Source organism: Episyrphus balteatus, chromosome 4 (genome assembly GCF_945859705.1).
Source record: "Episyrphus balteatus chromosome 4, idEpiBalt1.1, whole genome shotgun sequence".
Taxonomy (NCBI): Eukaryota; Metazoa; Arthropoda; class Insecta; order Diptera; family Syrphidae; genus Episyrphus; species Episyrphus balteatus.
In genome coordinates, this window is record NC_079137.1 from 33,441,515 (window position 1) to 33,460,378 (window position 18,864).

General features: G+C 30.1%; 1 protein-coding gene across 1 annotated transcript; it reads right to left on the minus strand.

The window, feature by feature from the left end:
- Positions 1 to 1,588: 1,588 nt before the first annotated feature.
- Positions 1,589 to 9,287, minus strand: LOC129917744 (protein phyllopod). Its single transcript, XM_055997836.1, has 2 exons — positions 8,764 to 9,287; positions 1,589 to 3,138 (listed from the first exon to the last, which is right to left on the minus strand). Exons 1-2 carry the CDS (start codon positions 8,899 to 8,901, stop codon positions 2,032 to 2,034), a joined length of 1,245 nt encoding a protein of 414 aa, XP_055853811.1. The 5' UTR covers positions 8,902 to 9,287; the 3' UTR covers positions 1,589 to 2,031.
- Between the last annotated feature and the right edge of the window lie 9,577 nt (positions 9,288 to 18,864).

Here is an 18,864-nt window from a genome sequence, read left to right on the forward strand (position 1 = left end):
ATTTAGAAATTTGTTATAACTTTATTTACTTTTAACAAAAAAAAAAACAATAAAATTAGGTTTTATTGCGAGGTCCGAAATGAATATTAAAATGACTTAAATACAAAAAAGAAGATGCCTTAGTTTTTTAATCAAGTACGTCTCAACTTCTCTATTTAATTATAAACGGAAAAATGCGTTTTCAATTTAAACTTGTCTGGAGCAATCGACTGACATAAAAAATACCTTAAAAAAAACCATCCCCGGAACTTGCTATGTCTATTCTTAATTTTAAATTAAAGTATTTTTTTAAGAAAAAACAAAGACCTACACAGTTTCACGCAGTTGAGATATTTCCAACCAAACATTTTTTCTATTTCTTACATTCCGAAGCCAAAATCTTTCGACCACAGTCTCGAAATTGGTTTTGAATTAAAATTATGAGTTCATAATCAACTGGCCATGAATTCAGGCAACAAAATTATAAATCTATTTTTTTGGGATTTTCGAACAAAAAAAAAAAAAATACATTTTAAAAAGTTTTCTCCAAATCCATCGAATGATACATCAAAAGAAAGGTCTGTTTAGGCTCTTTTAATAATTGAAAAGCAAAAGTTTCTTGGAGGTCTGGTTCCTGAGATATTTCCAAACAATTTTTGTTCTTACATTCAGAAACCGAAATCCTTTGACAAAAGTCTCGAAATTGGTTTTGAATTAAAGATATGAGTACATAATCAATAAGCCCATGAATTCAGGTAAGAAAATTTCAATCAGCCCTATTCTGCTATTCGATTCACGTGAATTGAAAGATTTCCATCCTTTAATACGTCAAACTGGCTTTGAAAAACCTCTAAATTTCGAAAGAAATGCGTTTTTTCTGTATGATTTAAAAACATTTAAGAAAAAAAATTTGGTTAAGTTTAATTTTAACCTCCATTTAAACGCTTCCTATTTTAGACTTTCACGTGAATCGATTAACAGAATAGGGCCGAATAATATTTTTTTTGATTTTTGAAATAAATTAGAAAATAATTCAAATTAACAAAACTTTTAAATTTTGTCAAAGTTTATAAAAACTAATATTTTACGAACAGTGTTTACAAAATGTTATCTGATGATTTTTATGTTCCATTAAGAGCCAATTTTTCAATCTTCTAATAAACAGTCAGTTAACTGTTCGACGAATAAAGTTATTAGGCTCATAAACAATCAGATAAAAACATTGAATTTTTCAATCAAGAATAATTTATTCTACAGAATAACAAAAAAAAATTGTCAAATTCAGAAATATTTAAAATTAAACGTCATTTTTATTCATGATTGTTTTTGTTTTCTTGTGTTCCACTGTATTTTTTTCAAAATTCTTTCAAAACAGCTTTGACAACTGACACAATATTTTTGTTGAGATTATTCCTTAGAATAATTTTTATTCGTCTCTGAAAGAAGCAGATAGTTTTATTCATAGGAATAAGGTATATCTGCTTGTTGAAAAATTGATTTTTTCTCTATCCTTAGGAATAACTACTAACTGACTGTTTAACTGACTATTGAAAAATTGGCCCTAAATAAATAAAAAAACAAAAAAATTCAATTATTTTTTTTACAGCTTACTGTTTATTTAAATTATTATAAAATTTTATTTGAGTACATTTCTCTCTTGGACATGATGATATGGCATGCAGCGATTTTTATTTTTTTTTTGTTAAAACTAAAGAAAAGGTACCTAGTGCTGGTTTGTGTGTCATCAATCATAATAATGATATATGTATTTTTGTTTAATTCAATCTTAATTTAAATAAATAATGACTGCCTTATAATTAAGCGCACATACATAGAGTATATTAATTATATTATTATTATTAATTATTTTTTCTATATCATCTCACATTTTACTATTTTATAAACTATACACAAAATAAAAATTATAATTTAAATTATTACAGAAAAATAATAAAAAAAAACAAAGTTGAACTATGAACAAAATAACAAAATTACATTAGATACAAAACAAATTCAATGAAACTTCCTTCTTCCTTTCCTTTTGAATGGTTTCTAGTTAACAAGAATTGATTCTGAATCGGAAATGAGGGAAACGGTGAGTCCTTTCGGCAGCAAGTTGTAAACTTGTTCAAGATTAATGTCACAGTTTATCTTTTCATTCATTTTTACTTCTTCTCCCATCGCATTGTCTGTCTCTTCTTCCTCGTCACTGCTATCGATTTCTATAGAATCCAAGGTGGGAACGACTGTGTCTGATATTTGATATGTCAACTTTCTTCGGATGTGCCTGATCGGCAGGACTTCCGTTATTGCGGTATTGAAGTTAATAACAATTTCGTTATCAGCAATATTCCGTGTCCATTTTTGGGATTTTTTCTTCGCAGGACTCATAATTGGCGGTTGATAGGTAGTACTTGTTGTGCTATCCCTGGATAGCGTTGTTCCCAATCGCCGGAGCATTGATACAACTTTGCCATCTACCAACGGTTTTTGGTATTGTCGGGGTTGATATGGCATTTGGGACGTAGAGACATTTGTATTGTGCATTGGTGTTTGACTGTTGACTAGATTGACATGATTTTGCCTCACTGATGGTGATTTTGTTTTGTTTGTGAGTTCCTGTTTCTTTTGCAGCAACAGAGTTTTCAGGTACATATTTCGCCAGTGTATGGTGTCGCGACACCTTTTGCATTTTACTCCAGTGACCTTTGCCTTCGAGCTGTTTGTCAAAATCCTTCTTGTAATTGTGCGTCCACAAACGCAGCAATTATGAAGGGTCTTCCTTTTGTGAGTTCTTTTGAGACGATGGCAACTTGGAAAAGTTCTTTTCGAGAGATAATAATACTCGCTACGTTTAGACGTTTTTGTTGTTGTTGATTGGCTTGTTGGTGGTCTCTTTGGCAATAAATGGGAAACATTATTTAGTTCTGGTTGATTTTTAAGCTGGGGTCGCACTTGTGCAACTGGTTTTGTGCTATTTTTCATGCTGTTGTTGGCTTCTGAAGGAGAACCTTTTTCGGCAACCATATTATTTATTTGTGAAGATCGAAAGGTACCCGAAGGATTATCAGCGTCGTTACTGTTTAATGCTTGTAGAGAATGCCAGTTGATAAGCCAGTTATTGCAACTATAGCACAGATATTTGTCTTCGTTAAGAGGCTGTAAATAAAAGAAATTCAAGGGTAAATAAGAATTTATAAAAATAATAATTTTGATGATATAGTCTTATTTTTAAAAGAAAAAAATCAAAGGAAACTGTTCCGGATAGGTATCAGTTCACGGCCTATTACATATCAAAGGGTAAAATTTGATGACCCAATGCAATCACTCGAAGGCCCAAGTTTCACATGTATTGTTAGACTAAATGATCCTGTCTTCTATCACCCCACGTTTATCACAAAATAAGGATTATCATCAGCTCAGAAATTGACTCCATCGAAAAGCATTTCATACCATGTGCTGAAAGACTAGTCGATCTTGTGCAAGGAAGATCCAATGCTTTGCTTTCTGACGAAAATTGGGTATTTGAGATCAACGAATGAAAAGAACTAGAGACTTGGGTATTTGGGCAAGGATCAACAAATGAAAACAACTAAAGACTTGGATAGCATGCGAAGGGAGGATTTAGCTGGAATCAACGTATCGCATGAAGAAGTTGAAAGTGAAACCCACTAACTTCAGAAAGTAGAAGAGTTGGACGACCGAGAGAGTTATTTCTTTCAAGTCGCTGATAAAAAAAGGGCAGCCAGATTTGTTTTTCTTCTTCCTAGATTTTGGGTCATAATGTAGCTCGGACCAATTTTTCAAAATATCATTGTTCTCTATTGATCTGAGAAGATTTTGGATTTCCCCAATTCTTTGTTAAAACTTTCAAAGTAGCGAACCGATGTTGTAGGCGAAATTTACAAAATTATATTAAGCAAAGGCAATTTCCTTTATTCACTACAAAGACAAAAATTTTACAATAAAAACACGAAATTCAAATTTTCAAAAAATAACGCATATTTTATTTGCAAAATTTAAAACACCGAATGCATTTCGAACTGACATGCAGCCCATCATCAGTGAAACCTCGATTTACAAGAAAACAAAACAACAAGAAAATAATTCTTTATATCAAAGATTTTTAATCTAAAATTTTTTGAATTTCACGGTTCGTAGAGAAGTCCAATTAATTGGCGCCCAACGCGGGGTTCGAACTCAAGACCCCTAAATTAAGAGTCTCGTGCTCTACAGACACAAGGCACCCTATAAACTTCGTAAAAAATAAATAAAAACTCTGGTAAAAAATTAAAACTCATAATTAAATTAATAAAATACATACATAAATTGCAATAAACTTAATTTTGTTGCGTTTTTACAAAAAAAAAACCTTAAAAAAAAAAACTCTTTAAATGTTTGAGCGAAATTCACACATATCTTTTTAATACATATCTTTCTTCCCATGTTTTTTTATTTATTGAAACATTTGATTTCATTCAAAATGTATTTTAATCAGCAAGTTGTATTTAATGCATCAAGAAATTTTGTTTTCAGAAAAAAAAAATCTATAAAATACAAATAGATACACAAAGTAAACAGTCAAAGCCTAATGATGTTTACACCTTTAGCATAACCGCCTTTTCTGTTGTGAACAAATGTTATATTTTGTATATTCCCTATAATCATAATAGAAGTTTAACGGTCGTGGCACGCGAAACAATCTCCCTCTACTCTCAAGAACATGTTTTTATTCGTTCCAATTCAACACCTTGCCTTAACAAACACAACGGAAACCGATCAATTCAAATTAATTTAATACCATACAACTGTCCCTAAAAAAAACGATCGAAAAAATACCTCAAAAAATAAATTAAAAAAGGAAAAAAAAAAAAAAACATCAACACAACAGCCGTTGGTGGTGTATACACTACACATGCAGTTATTATCATAAAACTAAGAAGTAAGAAAAGTATAGGCATAATAAACCACCTGCCTCGTGGAACTTTATCAGCTGGCGCTTAATAACTTTTGTAGGCTGGTTCTGGTGGTTTTTTTTTTATTTAGGGTAAAAATTCAATCGACAGGCGAAGCGGCTCTGGTCAATCGAATACATCTTAAGAGTGCGTACCTAAAGGCACAGGAGTATTTACATTAATTAATACAAAGTATGGGTACGGTGAGTAGGTGTTTCACATGACACATGGTCATGGTGCAGCTTAGAATTTAGGAATTTAGTTAAGGTTAACATAGCCTCTTATTGTAAAAAGGAAATACTAGACGAATTCTAGCAGATGTTATATAGACAGTAATTAATGTCGTTTTCTTTCACTCTATTAAGGAGTACTCTAAGTTTTTACTCCTTTTTCTTTAGTGAAAGAACATAATGAGAGTAATTTTTTTTTTTTGTAATTGTGTGTGTGACAAGGCAAAAATGGATAATTTCCATGAAAAAAATAGTGATAACAGGCCTAAAAAAAATTTTATGAATTGAAAAAAAAAATTTAATATTAATAACATATGAAGCATAATAAAGGTTCGTTGATAAGTCTGCAACGAAAACTTTTGAATAAATTAAAAACGTTACTATACACGCAAATGATACACAACCGACGAAGAAGACTGCGCGACCGACGAAATAAAATAAAACAGAACAGCAAAAAAAAGAACAAGATCAAAGAGAAACGTCAAAAAGAGTCACAAAATTTTTTACCGGAGACTCACGGTAGAAAATCTTCCTTCCCCTTTTTTCGAACTTTATTTCTCTCTTCCTCTTATGTGCGTCTCGCGCTTTGCGTCTTCGTGTAGAAGCGCACTTAGTTTTACTTTTGGTATATTTTTCATTACACTTCTGATCGGGGTTTTCAGCCTAATTGACACACACCCTTAGTTTGATAATTGTAAAATAAAAATATCCCATCAACGCAGAAAAAATTGGGATTTTTTTGCTATATGGCACAGGATTTTTTTTGTTATTGATGAAGAACACTGGCTGAAAATTTTTTTATTCGGTTTTCATTTCATTTTTGAAAAAGTGAAGAATTAACGAAAAAATGGAAGAAATATATCTGGCGGAATATAATACAATAGAAAATATACTCATAATGGTTGTTTTTGTTAATAACAAAAGAGTTTGAAAAAAAACTTTTCGCATTTTTCACTTTTCAAACAAAATTTTAAAATGTCAAACTTCAAATTCATAAGTGTGTGTGCAAATCGGTGTAAATCTGACTAAAAATGTGGAGGAAATCCGGGGTATTCCGTAGTACTAAAATTACTCCGGAGTAATTTTTTTTTTACACTTTTGTGGCGTCAAAGAACACAAAACCTTCAAAAGTGCAAAAATAAGTACTGAAAGGGTACTCTCATTGGAGTGAAAGAAAACGACATAAAATGCTTACGAATAACTTAAATGGAGCGTACTTATTTATAAACACTGTTTTTAAGAATAATCCGATTTTATTCTATTTGGATTATATTGGACGTTAAGTTAAACAGGAACTAATGAATATGACCCATTAATTTTCTAACTCACGAAGCGTGCTACAAATCAAAGGCAACTACGTCAGATTTTATAAAAAGTTTATTCATATGTATCTATGGATAAGAATTATATTGCCCATACGTCATATCTATTATATTACCTACATTAGTACGGGAAATTTAGATTTTGTTATATGGGGGCCTGGGAAAAAAATGCATTTTGACTTCAGGACGAGAAAGAGTATCAAGACAGGAACAGGAGTCGAAAACCATATTTTTCACCTAAAATCAAATGTCAAATCGAAAAACCGTAAATGCAAAAAATGAAGGTAACAAAAAGATGAATTTTCAAAAAAGCTCAAATAAAACAGATATGACAACAATAAGAAAATCACCCAAACTCTTAAACCGAAGGGACAATCGACAAAATGTTATTTAACATATTACCTATATTGTAGGAAATTAAATTATCTTCAAGTTTGCAATACATTTTTTTCTGTAGATTCAAAAACACGTGAAGAAGTAAAATTGTTATAAAAAAAAAACTGGCGGCTAAATGACAATAACGACTATTTAAAATAGTTATCGGTTTTAAATATTAAAAGAGCTATTTTTGTTTTCTCTGTGTAGGTGCGATTGTGCAAAGTGTGGTTTTCGACTCGTACCTTGATACCCTTTCGATTCCTGAAGTCAAAATACATTTTGGAATTTTTATTATATAAAATACACGTCAGTTTCTCATACATACTCTCTTATAAAAGAAATTTTTTAGAAATTTAATATAAGTTTAAAAAAAAAAAAAACAAAACTGAAAAAAATATTTTTAAGACATTTTTTGAAATTTATTTAAAAAATTAAAATTTACTTATATGCAAATATTTAACTAACCGTTTCGATTTTCGAAATGAATGTAATTTTTTTTTCAAAATTTTCAAATTTTCAAATTTTCAAATTTCCAAAATGTCTGTATACATTTTAGCCGGAAATAAAAAAATGGTTCTATTTAGGTTTCCATTAATACAGGATTTTCTTACATATGTACCAATTAAAAACCTTCAACAAAGATTGAACCGGACTACAGTTGTACATAGTTTAAGGTATCTTTTAAGATCGATTTTCTTTGGATGAATGCTTTAAAAATGTCTTTAACCAGGAGCACCATAACAGCAGATGTTCTAACAACAAAACAAAACTACAAGACACCTTTTGTATTCTAGATGGAAAATAATTTTGTGATAATTTTTCCTAATTCACGACGAGTGCCACAACAAATTCAAAGGCGCTATCCCAAAAATAAACCTATATTTTTTTCTTTTATGTTTGATACATTGAAGAAAGCATCATTTTTGGTTCATTATAAAATGAAGATCACACAGATTCCTCATCTTCATCTCATTTTCTTGAATGGAACCAGGTGCAATAACCAGGTTATGCGATGTTCAGTAAAAAAAAAAGAAAAGAAAGACAAAAAAAAAGAAAAACATCTGCCTGCCGTCTGGTGTTTTGTATTTGGTGAAGTTTTACAACTTGTGAAGATGATCAGACACTCTACTTAAATCAAAAAAAAAAAAAAAAAAAACAAAAAATCGCTTCCCTTGACAGCTGCGGGAAATGCCTTATAAAAATCCAAACCAGCAGAATCCAACACCGAGGACACATTGCGAGCAGAGTAGTGTATAGAGTTAGTACCTACGAGTATATTTGTGAAAGTTTAAAGGTTACTGACCATCATCAGCTCAAATTTCTATTGACACGCATCTTTTCTGTGTATTATTATCGTTTTTGTCCTCCTAAACCAATATATAATATGAATGCATTTCCTGCCTATCGATTTATGGTATCAGATTACTCACAAGTGCAGGTTCCCACACATTGATTACCTAGAAGGATCTGGGTTAGCTTGGGCGATGACGATAGACTATGAGTCTAGAGACTTGTGAAGTTTTTTTTTTATTTTTTTTTCCTTTTCTTCAGGCTCCTTCTATGACCGACTAATGGGTTGTTAGAATACAACAACAACAAAATCGAAAAGTTTCGCTCTTCTTCTTGAAGTGGCAAGAAGAGTGTTGGTTGGTGGGTTCAAGAATCGCGCAAAGTGAATCCTTTTTGCGACAGTGTGTGCGGTGTGGATGAGGATTTGATACGAGTTGAGTCGAGGGGTGGATGAGTCATTTTTGTGTGTAGTATACCTACATTCACTACATAATTATATTTGGCCTTAAATATTGATTTTTCCTAGAACTTAATATATCCTGGCACTTTATTGACAAAATGTATTTTCTTTTCACATTTTTTTAAGAGAAGTATCTAATAGATTCTTACCTGGAATTTAAATCTAGCTTGGATTAGCCGGACAATATTTGGTCCACTGCGGGGTTCGTAGATGTTAATGGTTTGGTTAGTGTGACATCCACATATGATACAAGTCTTCTTATGGTATTCCGATGACTTTTCAGACATTGTTATCCTTGGCGTAGATTGAATTGAAGTTCTCTTATTTAAAACACTTGTCTACAATTTTTTTTTTTTTTTTGAATTTCTAAACAGTTAAAATCTAGACATTATAATCCATAGTGCCGCACATCGATAAGAAAGACAAATATCTATTTAATTAAGGAGCAAAGCACTGTGTCTATGGTAACATAACATCACAAGAAAATATCAATAAATAACAGTTAATAATACAGAGATGACACGGTTATCAATATTATAGCACGACTATAGTGTGTATCAACGGCGACGTCCTATCTACGAAAAGGTTCAACTTCAAATGATTATTCGGTTCGGTCTTCGGTGCGGCCGGCAGCAGCAGCGGCGACGATACTCTCGTATTTCGGTTTTCGTCCTGTGGTCTTGTCTCGTCTGCAGTCCTCGCCTTGTGTTCCTGTGCATTATTTGCATGTGTGTGTGTGTGTTGTACGGTGAGCGCCGCCAACCAACATTCTCTTTGCGCCTCAATTTGAAACCGCACATGTGCACATTGCACACAAAGTTTCACATGAACACGGACTTAGGGGTATATTATTTATTTTTGTGCACATTATTAACTTACTTTAGAGACTTAAATGCATGACATTTACCTAAATTTATTTCAAAATAAAATAAAATAAAATAAAATAAAATAAAAAAAAATAAAAATTAAATAAAATAAAACAAAATAAAATAAAATAAAAAAAAAAATAAATTAAAATAAATTAAAATAAAATAAAATAAAATAAAATAAAATAAAATAAAATAAAATAAAATAAAATAAAATTAAATAAATAAAATAAATAAAATAAAATAAAATAAAATAAAATAAAATAAAATAAAATAAAATAAAATAAAATAAAATAAAATAAAATAAAATAAAATAAAATACCTAAAATAAAATAATATAAAATACCTAAAATAAAATAAAATAAAAATTAAATAAAATAAACAAAATAATGTAAATTTTTGTTTTAGTTTTTAAAAAAAATTTTAAATACACTCAGTCACAAAAGTAAGTATACACCCCTAACTTTGTTTAACCAAGACCTCAAAAAAAAGAATCTAACACATTTTCGAAAAAAAATTAAATGTGGTTTTATTTCATTAATCATTGCCTACATATTTACAAAAAAAAATTGTCAAATAATCAATACTAAATGAAAAAGCGACAAAAAATTAAACACAGTACAAAATTTCGCATTACAAAAGTAAGTATACAGAGAAGAAAAAACTATGAAAATCGATGTTAAAAGTATAAATATCTAAATTTTTTTGAGAATTAATATATTTTAGGCTACCCCCTAGACTTGACGAGGTCAAACTCACTTGAAGGCATTGATTTTACTAGATTTTTTGCAACTTTTGGGCCGAATCTTTTCCACTCTTCCTAAAAGACTCGTTTCAGCTAATCCTTTGAATGCTTCCTTACTTTTCTCACCAAATGGTCTAACAGATGCTATATAGTATCCAAATCGAGTGACTGGGGGACGTTTGGATCTGGTTTTGAAAGTTTTTGATCAAAAATTCACTCAAAAATACCGAGTTTTGCTTAGGGCCGTTACCTTTATTGAAGATAATCAATCCATCTTAGCCTAATTATTCGACACTCTGGTGCAGGTTTGTCTATAAAATATCTAAAAAACAATACCCATCCATTGTTTCCTCAAGGAGACCAAGTAGCCCACACCAAAAGCTATAAGCAAAAACCCCCATACCATAAACGAATCACTGCCGTGAAGACACTGCTGAAAAGACAAACAAATCATGTATTTAAAAGAAGAGCCAGTTTCTAACTATGTATTATCCATTTTTGTATACGACTAATGGTATCCGCCTATAAAAGCGTTGAAAATTCCATACATCATATATAAATCAGGGGTCGAACTACGGCATACGTTCGTTAACGTTTTGACTATTGCTTTCTCTATTTAATCAGAAGAAAATGATAGAGACATACAGCGTAAATGCGTTAACGTACGTATGCCGTAGTTCGACCCCAGCACTTTTTGAAATATAGACGAAATTATTAAATTATCTAGCAGTTCTTTGCAGAGATTATTTTCTTTCAAAAAGAAGGTTTTTTTTTTCAAAGCTCCTTTAAGCGGAAACCATACATAAGTTTTAGAAATTACTTCTTCTTTTTGAATACACAAATTTTTTTGCGAAAACAGCTCACTTTTAAAAAAATACACCAATAATTGCTTGTGCAATTTTTGATAAAAAAAAAGTTGGTTGATTTTTACTTGACAATTATTGTTCTTCAAAATGTCTAACACTTCTAAAACAGCAGAACTATCACTATCATTTGTATAAAACATGTAGTTAAAATGAAATAAATATTTAAACAATCGATACAAATTCCTTTATAATGCTTCATAATATTTCTCCTACGTCCGTCACATATTAATTTTAAAGGGGTCCGAATTTCATTCAAAAACAAAATTGAAAACACACACAAAAAATCGACAGATGGTCTCGTGTGTTAAATGGCACCATACCAAACAACAAAGGTGCGCACAACAGACCTATAGTGATACTCAACTTAATATGAAGGCGAAGGGTTTTAGGTGATTTTATTTTTTCGTACTGTTTTCTTGATTCTGACTGACTTTAGTGGAGTAAATTTTTTGTTGCTTACTAGAGGACAGGATAAAGACCATGTGTATTTCCTCGATGAACTTGTTCGCATGCCTTTCCAATTGATGGAGCTAATTCGGAAGTAGGAACCACACGTATTGCGTTATTAATTGGTTTACACGCGCATATCGTTAGGCATCAAATAACAAAGTAATATGGAAAAAAGAGGGATTCGAGTAAACCGCAAGGCGGATATTCTTTTAAGCAAAAATAGTCCTTTTCATGTTAATTACGTTTAAACATACCTGCCCTTGTAGTTAAACTAATTTAAGAAATTTTTAAAAGATTATTACTGTTACTATGGTAGAAAAAATGCGGAACCAATGCAAATTAGTTGTTGAAGTGGTTTTTCCGGAAATGTAATTTTCATGCCTACACCTAGATATTGGTAGGATAAGTAGTTAGAATTTTCTAATCTCCTTTCTTGAGAAACTACCTACATACGTATTAAAAAGGTCTAATGGTCTATCTGCCTGACGCAAAAATCAACAGATCCTTTTTGGCACACAAAGAATCTAGTTTTGCACTATTCAGTAACAAACCCTAGAATTATAAAATATAAAACGAATTCCAAGAAGTAGGTAAGGTAGTAATTTTTCCATTTACCTGCTGTTAAAATTCGACAGAATAATTTATAGGCCACAACCAATTCAAAAGATTGAAGGTCGAACTAACAGGTTGCTGCCCTGCCGTTATATTGCTTGCACTTTTAGGGTTATTGGCACTAAAGCATTTTCCTTCTTATCAAACAAATGCAAACAAAAATGAATAAACAAAGATAGTAAACAAAATCGATGTTAGAGGTCAAAGAATTTCATTTTTTTTTATATCTGCATAAAAAGAATGAATCAGTTTTTGTATTTTTGTTGGATGCAAACAAAATTATCAAAAATAAGAAAAAAAAAGTGCAATTGTTTATTTGGTTGAAATAAAATAAAATAAAATAAAATAAAATAAAATAAAATAAAATAAAATAAAATAAAATAAAATAAAATAAAATAAAATAAAATAAAATAAAATAAACAATGAGACAATTATTTTGATTTAAATATTTATTTACCTATTTTAAATTTAAATTTTACAACTTTTTATGTTTTTATATAGACGGCGCGTTTCTACAGGCCGGAAAATTATTGGGATTGAAGATGGAGTAGCAGCCTTGAAACGCGTCGTCGTCGCCATCGCACAGTGTGGGAATTCGCGAATTTAGCGGAATAAAATTAATAACGCTTGCATTTTAAATTTTGTTGTAGTTTTTTTTGTGATTAGTTCATTGAATATGTGTATACAATCAAATGTAATTCACATTTTGGTGATATTTTATTTAAGTTTTTGTAAAATGAGCTTTGAAGTGACAGGTTATTTTCACCAAAAAGTACTTTTTTTTGAAAATCATAATTTACAAAAAAAACTTTTGAGGAATGATTTATTGTTTAATTTTATGACAAATATGAATAAAATAAAGAAAAAAGTTAATTATTATCAGAATTGACTAGGTTTTTTGCAAACCGATATGTCAATGACGTTGTTTATGAACTAAAGAAACTATTCTCTAAAAGGCTACTAAAACGTACAAGATACTATTTCAAAGGATGTTTTAAATTACGTAGCTTTATTTATGCACAATCAATGTTTTTTTTTTTAAATTGGTAAGTGTTCTGTCACGAAATTTTTCTGCCATACATCATCAAGGATACCAAAAATTAAAAGAACCGTAAACTTCCTGTCGAAAAAAAATCAGTTTAACTGGAATAGACAATTTGTTTTTACCAATCGTGTTATTCTTGTAAAATAAAAAGCCAATTTGAATTTATTTAATTGTTTTTACTATATGTTTTGTTTTTAATGTAAACAATTTCACCCTTACTAATTCCTTTTTCCACTTTTTCGCAAACTAATTGCATATGCAGTTGAAATTTCTTCAAAGCTAAATGAGTCTAAGAGGCCTTGTACTTTCTTCTCCTTCATTTTTTCACAGCACTCATTAAATGATTTTCTAGGTCTACCCACACTTGCAGAATTCGAAGGGGAAGGAATTTTGTAAAATATTTGCTGTGGTATTACTAAATAGCCACTGAGCCAGGAAGCATTTTTGCATTCAAAGCTTTCACGGTTCCTGTTTTTTGACCATAACTGATCTAACTTAAAACAAGTTGTCCTCACAGACGCCTTTAATGATTTCACTGCTTCTTCAGAAAACGTTATGTTACCAAAAACATTTAAAACAAATGACATAACTGCCTCAAAGCGCTTAATTTTTATTTTTGAGACCCAAACATCAAATATGTCCTTCTTTGTTATTTGGAAAGACATTCTTTAAATTATATAATACCGAAATATTTTGTAATTTAAAAGGATAGTTTGCTAATTATTCAAATAACATACCACATTATAAAAAGACGAAAATTAATACTCCACAGTACATATACACACAATAACAAAACACAGCACTTATAACATGTAAAATTAATTTTAATACCGATTTTCAAAGTATCAAAAATCAAATTTTGTGAAAAATACGCGTTAAAGGCACTATTGCTCGAAAAATAAACAATTGTTTTTTTTAAATTAATTTATTTTTATTATTATAATTGGAACACCCTTTATCAGATGTAATACTTTTTTTGTTATTAATTTATAGTTTTCGTTTTTAATTTTTAAAATAACTTAATTCTTTTTTGTTTTTCTTACTGTTAACTTTGAATTTGAACACCCTGTATTTTTATTGGAACTATTTTAAAATCAAATTCACAAATTTTTTGAACACCCTGTGAAATAAAAAAAGTTTCTAATTTTATAACATTCTTCTTCTAACAAAATACCAAAAAGTTATTCGATTTTTACGGTATGCCATCATTTTTTTTTGATGGTCATTTAGAAAAAAAAAAAAAAATATATATATCATAACAAAATTGGGGTGTCAAATTTTAGTGATTCTTGATAGATAATAAATCAAGCTTTGCATTGAATATTGTCTCTAAGCGGAATAACGCGGAATAACTAAAGTTTTTCCATAACAAAGGTACAAAAATCGAAAAAAACACATTTTTTTAACTTCAATCACCAAAACAAAAATGTAAAACACCCTGTGAAATAAAAAAATACTTACATAATTATACCTTGATATTTAGAAAGTATAAAAAAAATAAAACTTTTATTAAAACGCACACCAAACGCACGAGAAAAAATTAAGAGCAAAGTAATCTCTTTCACCAAATAAACAGAAAAAAAAATCGCCAACTGCAACTTCGAAGCTATTTTTTTTTGTTTACATGATCCCCACCTATCAATGCTTTTGTTATCACTTTCTACAATCTATTAGCTTTAAGAAAAACCGGTTTTGGCATCAAACAAGACAAGTCATTTTTCGAATTAAATTCCGCTAAATTCGCGAAATCCCACACTGTGCATCGATTCAAAAACATAAAATGTTGTAAAATTTAAAATTTAAATTTAAAATTAATTAAATATTTAAATAAAAATTATTGTCTAATTGTTTATTTTATTTTAACTAAATAAAGAGTATAATATAACTTGAAAACAAACAACCAAAATCAGTGCAATTGGTTCATTGCAGAGTTCAATTTTTGTTTGGTATTTAACCATCAAGCTAGCTTGAGGTTAAAGTGTTTGCACTTTTTGAAGTGAAAACTTCTTTAGTATCGTCGTGGTTTGAAACAAGATGAAACGAAAAAGCGACAAGAAAAATTAATCGATCATAATTGTGTAGCGTTGTGTCGCACTGTGTCGCACTGTGTCGCGTCGTGTCGCGTCGTGTCGCGTTGTGTCGCGTTGTGTCGCGTTGTGTCGCGTCGTGTCGCGTTTAGTCGCGTTGTTTTGCGTCGTAGAGAAAAATAAGGCACTTTAAAATAAGATAGTTGCCACTTTAAATCCCATCTTTTTAAAACTATAAGATTTCTTATTATTCATATAAAAATCCGCTTAAATTTTAAGTCAAATTCAATTCATTTTAATAAGAATTTTCTTCTTAAAAAAAAAACCAACTAAAAATGAAAAGATTTCATAATATAACATAGCCATTTTTTTTTATTAAAAAGTCTTCACGTAAAAATAAAAAGATTATCTGATTAAATTTCTTTTAAATTAAAACAGTCAAGAAATTGATGAGCTTAATTAAAAACGGAGGTCTTTTTCGCAAAAAACCATGCAGAAATCTTCTTATCATTTCACCATGTAGGAATAAAAAAAGAAAAAAACTTAAATACAAAACGTAATACAAAATTATACTTTTTGTGTCATTCTTTTTCGTATTAAACTGAAATTTGGTAATTGTTACGCGTACTCCAGTTAAAACGCTTGCTAAAAAAGGCCTAACCTTAAACTCAGAGGCACTGTCGGTTTTTATTTCGTGAATCGATAGAGCAGGGGTGTCTTCCTAAAAAGCTTAACATTAAATTTGCACGACCTAAGGGAAGAATATAAAAATACTTCTTTCTATCCACTTTACTTTGGGCGCAAATTTTTATCTTTTTTACTATTAACAAACAAACATGTTTTTGAAATATTTATTCAATGTGTTAAATTAGGGTGAATAACTTCCGTCATAAATGTTAACCTTCATAACATTTGAAAAAAAAACAAAGTGTATCAATTTTCAGCTTCGAACCGTATCAAAATACGATTGATGCGAATTCTAATTTGAATTTTCCGCTTCGGAGTTCCGAGTTGGAACTAAAGATTTCTACATTATTTCCTCCTTCAGTGCCTGCTTACAAATATTTCTCTACACGAAACCTCTTCAATAATTTTAATCTCCAATCTCTATTACCATGGAACGCTTTCCGAAAAATGTTCCTACAATATGGGTGTATTTGATACATTCACCGCATTCGGAATAACTTCTTGCGGTAATTAGCAAATATCCAAACCAAGTACCACAGTTTGAGGAGCTGTATTATAAAGGGAAATTTAACATTCAAAGAAAAAACCCCTTGGTGTTTCATTATTTTCAATTCAATAATAAAAATAAACCATTCATTCATCCAATATAATTATCCACCAAGCTGATAGAAGTGAATTTCTACATTATTTTATTCCCTTTCTTGGTTCCTTGCTTTCAATGTATGGCAGTTCCGTTATGAGAATAAGTTGTACTCAACAGTTCCTCTTCCTGTTTATTGTTTTAAAAGTAAATCTCTGAATTTTAATCTTATTGAGTGGTTGTTTTGATTTTTGTTAAATCAAAATAATACCTGAATGACTCTTATGTCTTGAAGGGGTATTTCTGATTTATGTAATGTGCAGAAAATAGGGTGTACGCAAGACCGGAAACTTGTTATCTTTGAGTGGCTATTTGATGCGAAAGATAAGTTTGAAAAAAAAAATCTGAACCACGAAAGGAAGCTAAAAGTAAGTGGATTAATTAACTGTTAGGTGTTGAGGGATAAAAACTAAAACAAAAACAATTTCGGTGGTTGTATTCGGTGCATGGTATTAGGTATGTCGTTATTAAAAATATTAAACAATTATTAGGGGATCAAAATTTTTGTTTGATGAAGTTTGAAAATTAAAAAAAAAAAATTAAACAAAAGAGGTAAGAATAACAGAGAATTTTGTTTGGTTTTAAGTTCGAGGGATTCTTTTTTTGTCCAGGACAAGAACAAAAAAATTTGCTCATCCAACTGTTTTGAACGACCTATGTATTTAGATAAACCGTTGCAAAATAACCGTCTTAGGGACTCCTACTAAAACGCGAATCTTCTAAGAAACGACGCGACGCACATTTAAAGCTAACAACGCACGCCGGTTTTGAATGCTATAACGAGGTAGAAAATAGAGCTGAGTTGCATTTATGTAGCCCTAACATAAACAATAATTTACAAAAAGTGTAAACCCTAACATTATTTTTTGATTGTCAAGATATTTTACGAATCCTAAGACCATAAACTAAAAAAATGCTTAATTTAAACAACAACGATAGGAATTCCATAGAAATCTTGCAGACAGAAATTGGATAAAAAGGCCGCTGGCATTAGCCAATGATTTTAAGAACTTATGTAAGTGTCAACGATCAGTTATACAGATAATATCTCTTCGAAAAAAAACACCCTTTAAACCAATTTTTTTTTATGGAAATTCTTTATTCTTGCTTTCTATCCCAAATGTAACGGTTTTACCGAATTCTATTAAGGTGGTCCATCAATTTTTGTTAACCTCAAAAAAACCATGGTTTTCTTATAAACACTTTAGATTCTTGTTTGTAACCTCAAAAGTACATAATTGCTGAATTTCAATGGGGTGGGTTCCACTATTATTACACTGAGGGCAAAAACGCTACGTAAAATGTAGTATGTTCAACGTTGATTTAACATTGAAAAAACTAACATGAAACATCTTTAAATTAAAATTGAAACAACGTAGAATTTTTTTTTATTATTGTCGGACTTCAGCTTTTGTTGCATTTTATCACTCTTTTTTCCAACAGTGAGATAGCACGTTGGTAAAGCATTCGCCTAGAGATCCAAGAGTTGTAGGTTCGATTCCCAGTGGCTGCCAATTTTTTCTTTTTTTCTTTTTTTTTTTTTAATAAATTAATGCTTTTTTTCAAAGTTGAAACAACTTTGATTTAAAGATGTTTTATAACGGCAAACCAGTTTAAACTAACGATGTTCTACTTTGATATTAAAATTTTTGTCTTCAACGCAAAATCATTCCGAAAAATAGTTGAATCAACGTGATTTTCCACCCAATTTTTTATTATAGACTCTTTTGATCATGGGTACTTATTCTAAAAGCAAACTTTTTGTCAAGTTTCATGTGGGTAACAATTTTTTTTTATTGATTGATTTTGTGTACTAATATATCTATACCTACTATTGGGCAATTTTGGCTTTGAAGTTACAGTGGCTTCCCCTAAAGCGATCCAAGTGTTATCCTATAATTTCAATTCTATTTAATATACATAAATAACACTGGTCGGCAAAAAACTAAAAAAAGTCAGGAGCAAAAACTTTATAAGGTAATTTTGATTGACTTTAGTGTGTTGAATTCAAAACTGTTTACAGATTTTTTCTATCACGTCTAGTTTTTGAGCTATACTCATCACTATTTTCGCTATAAAGCTTCAAAAACTAATTTTTAATTTAGTTTTTTTTATGTTTAGTCAAAAATATATATTTTCCGTAATATGTTGCTCTTTATAAGTCCAAATAAGAAGACGCAAGCTGGAATTTGATTCAAAAAACCATTCATTACTTTGAAAAACTAATCAAGATTTTGAGATATCTATCATAAATTTCTTTTTTCAATGTCTTTGAGAAAAAAAAATAATTTTGAAAAAATAAAAATACCTTT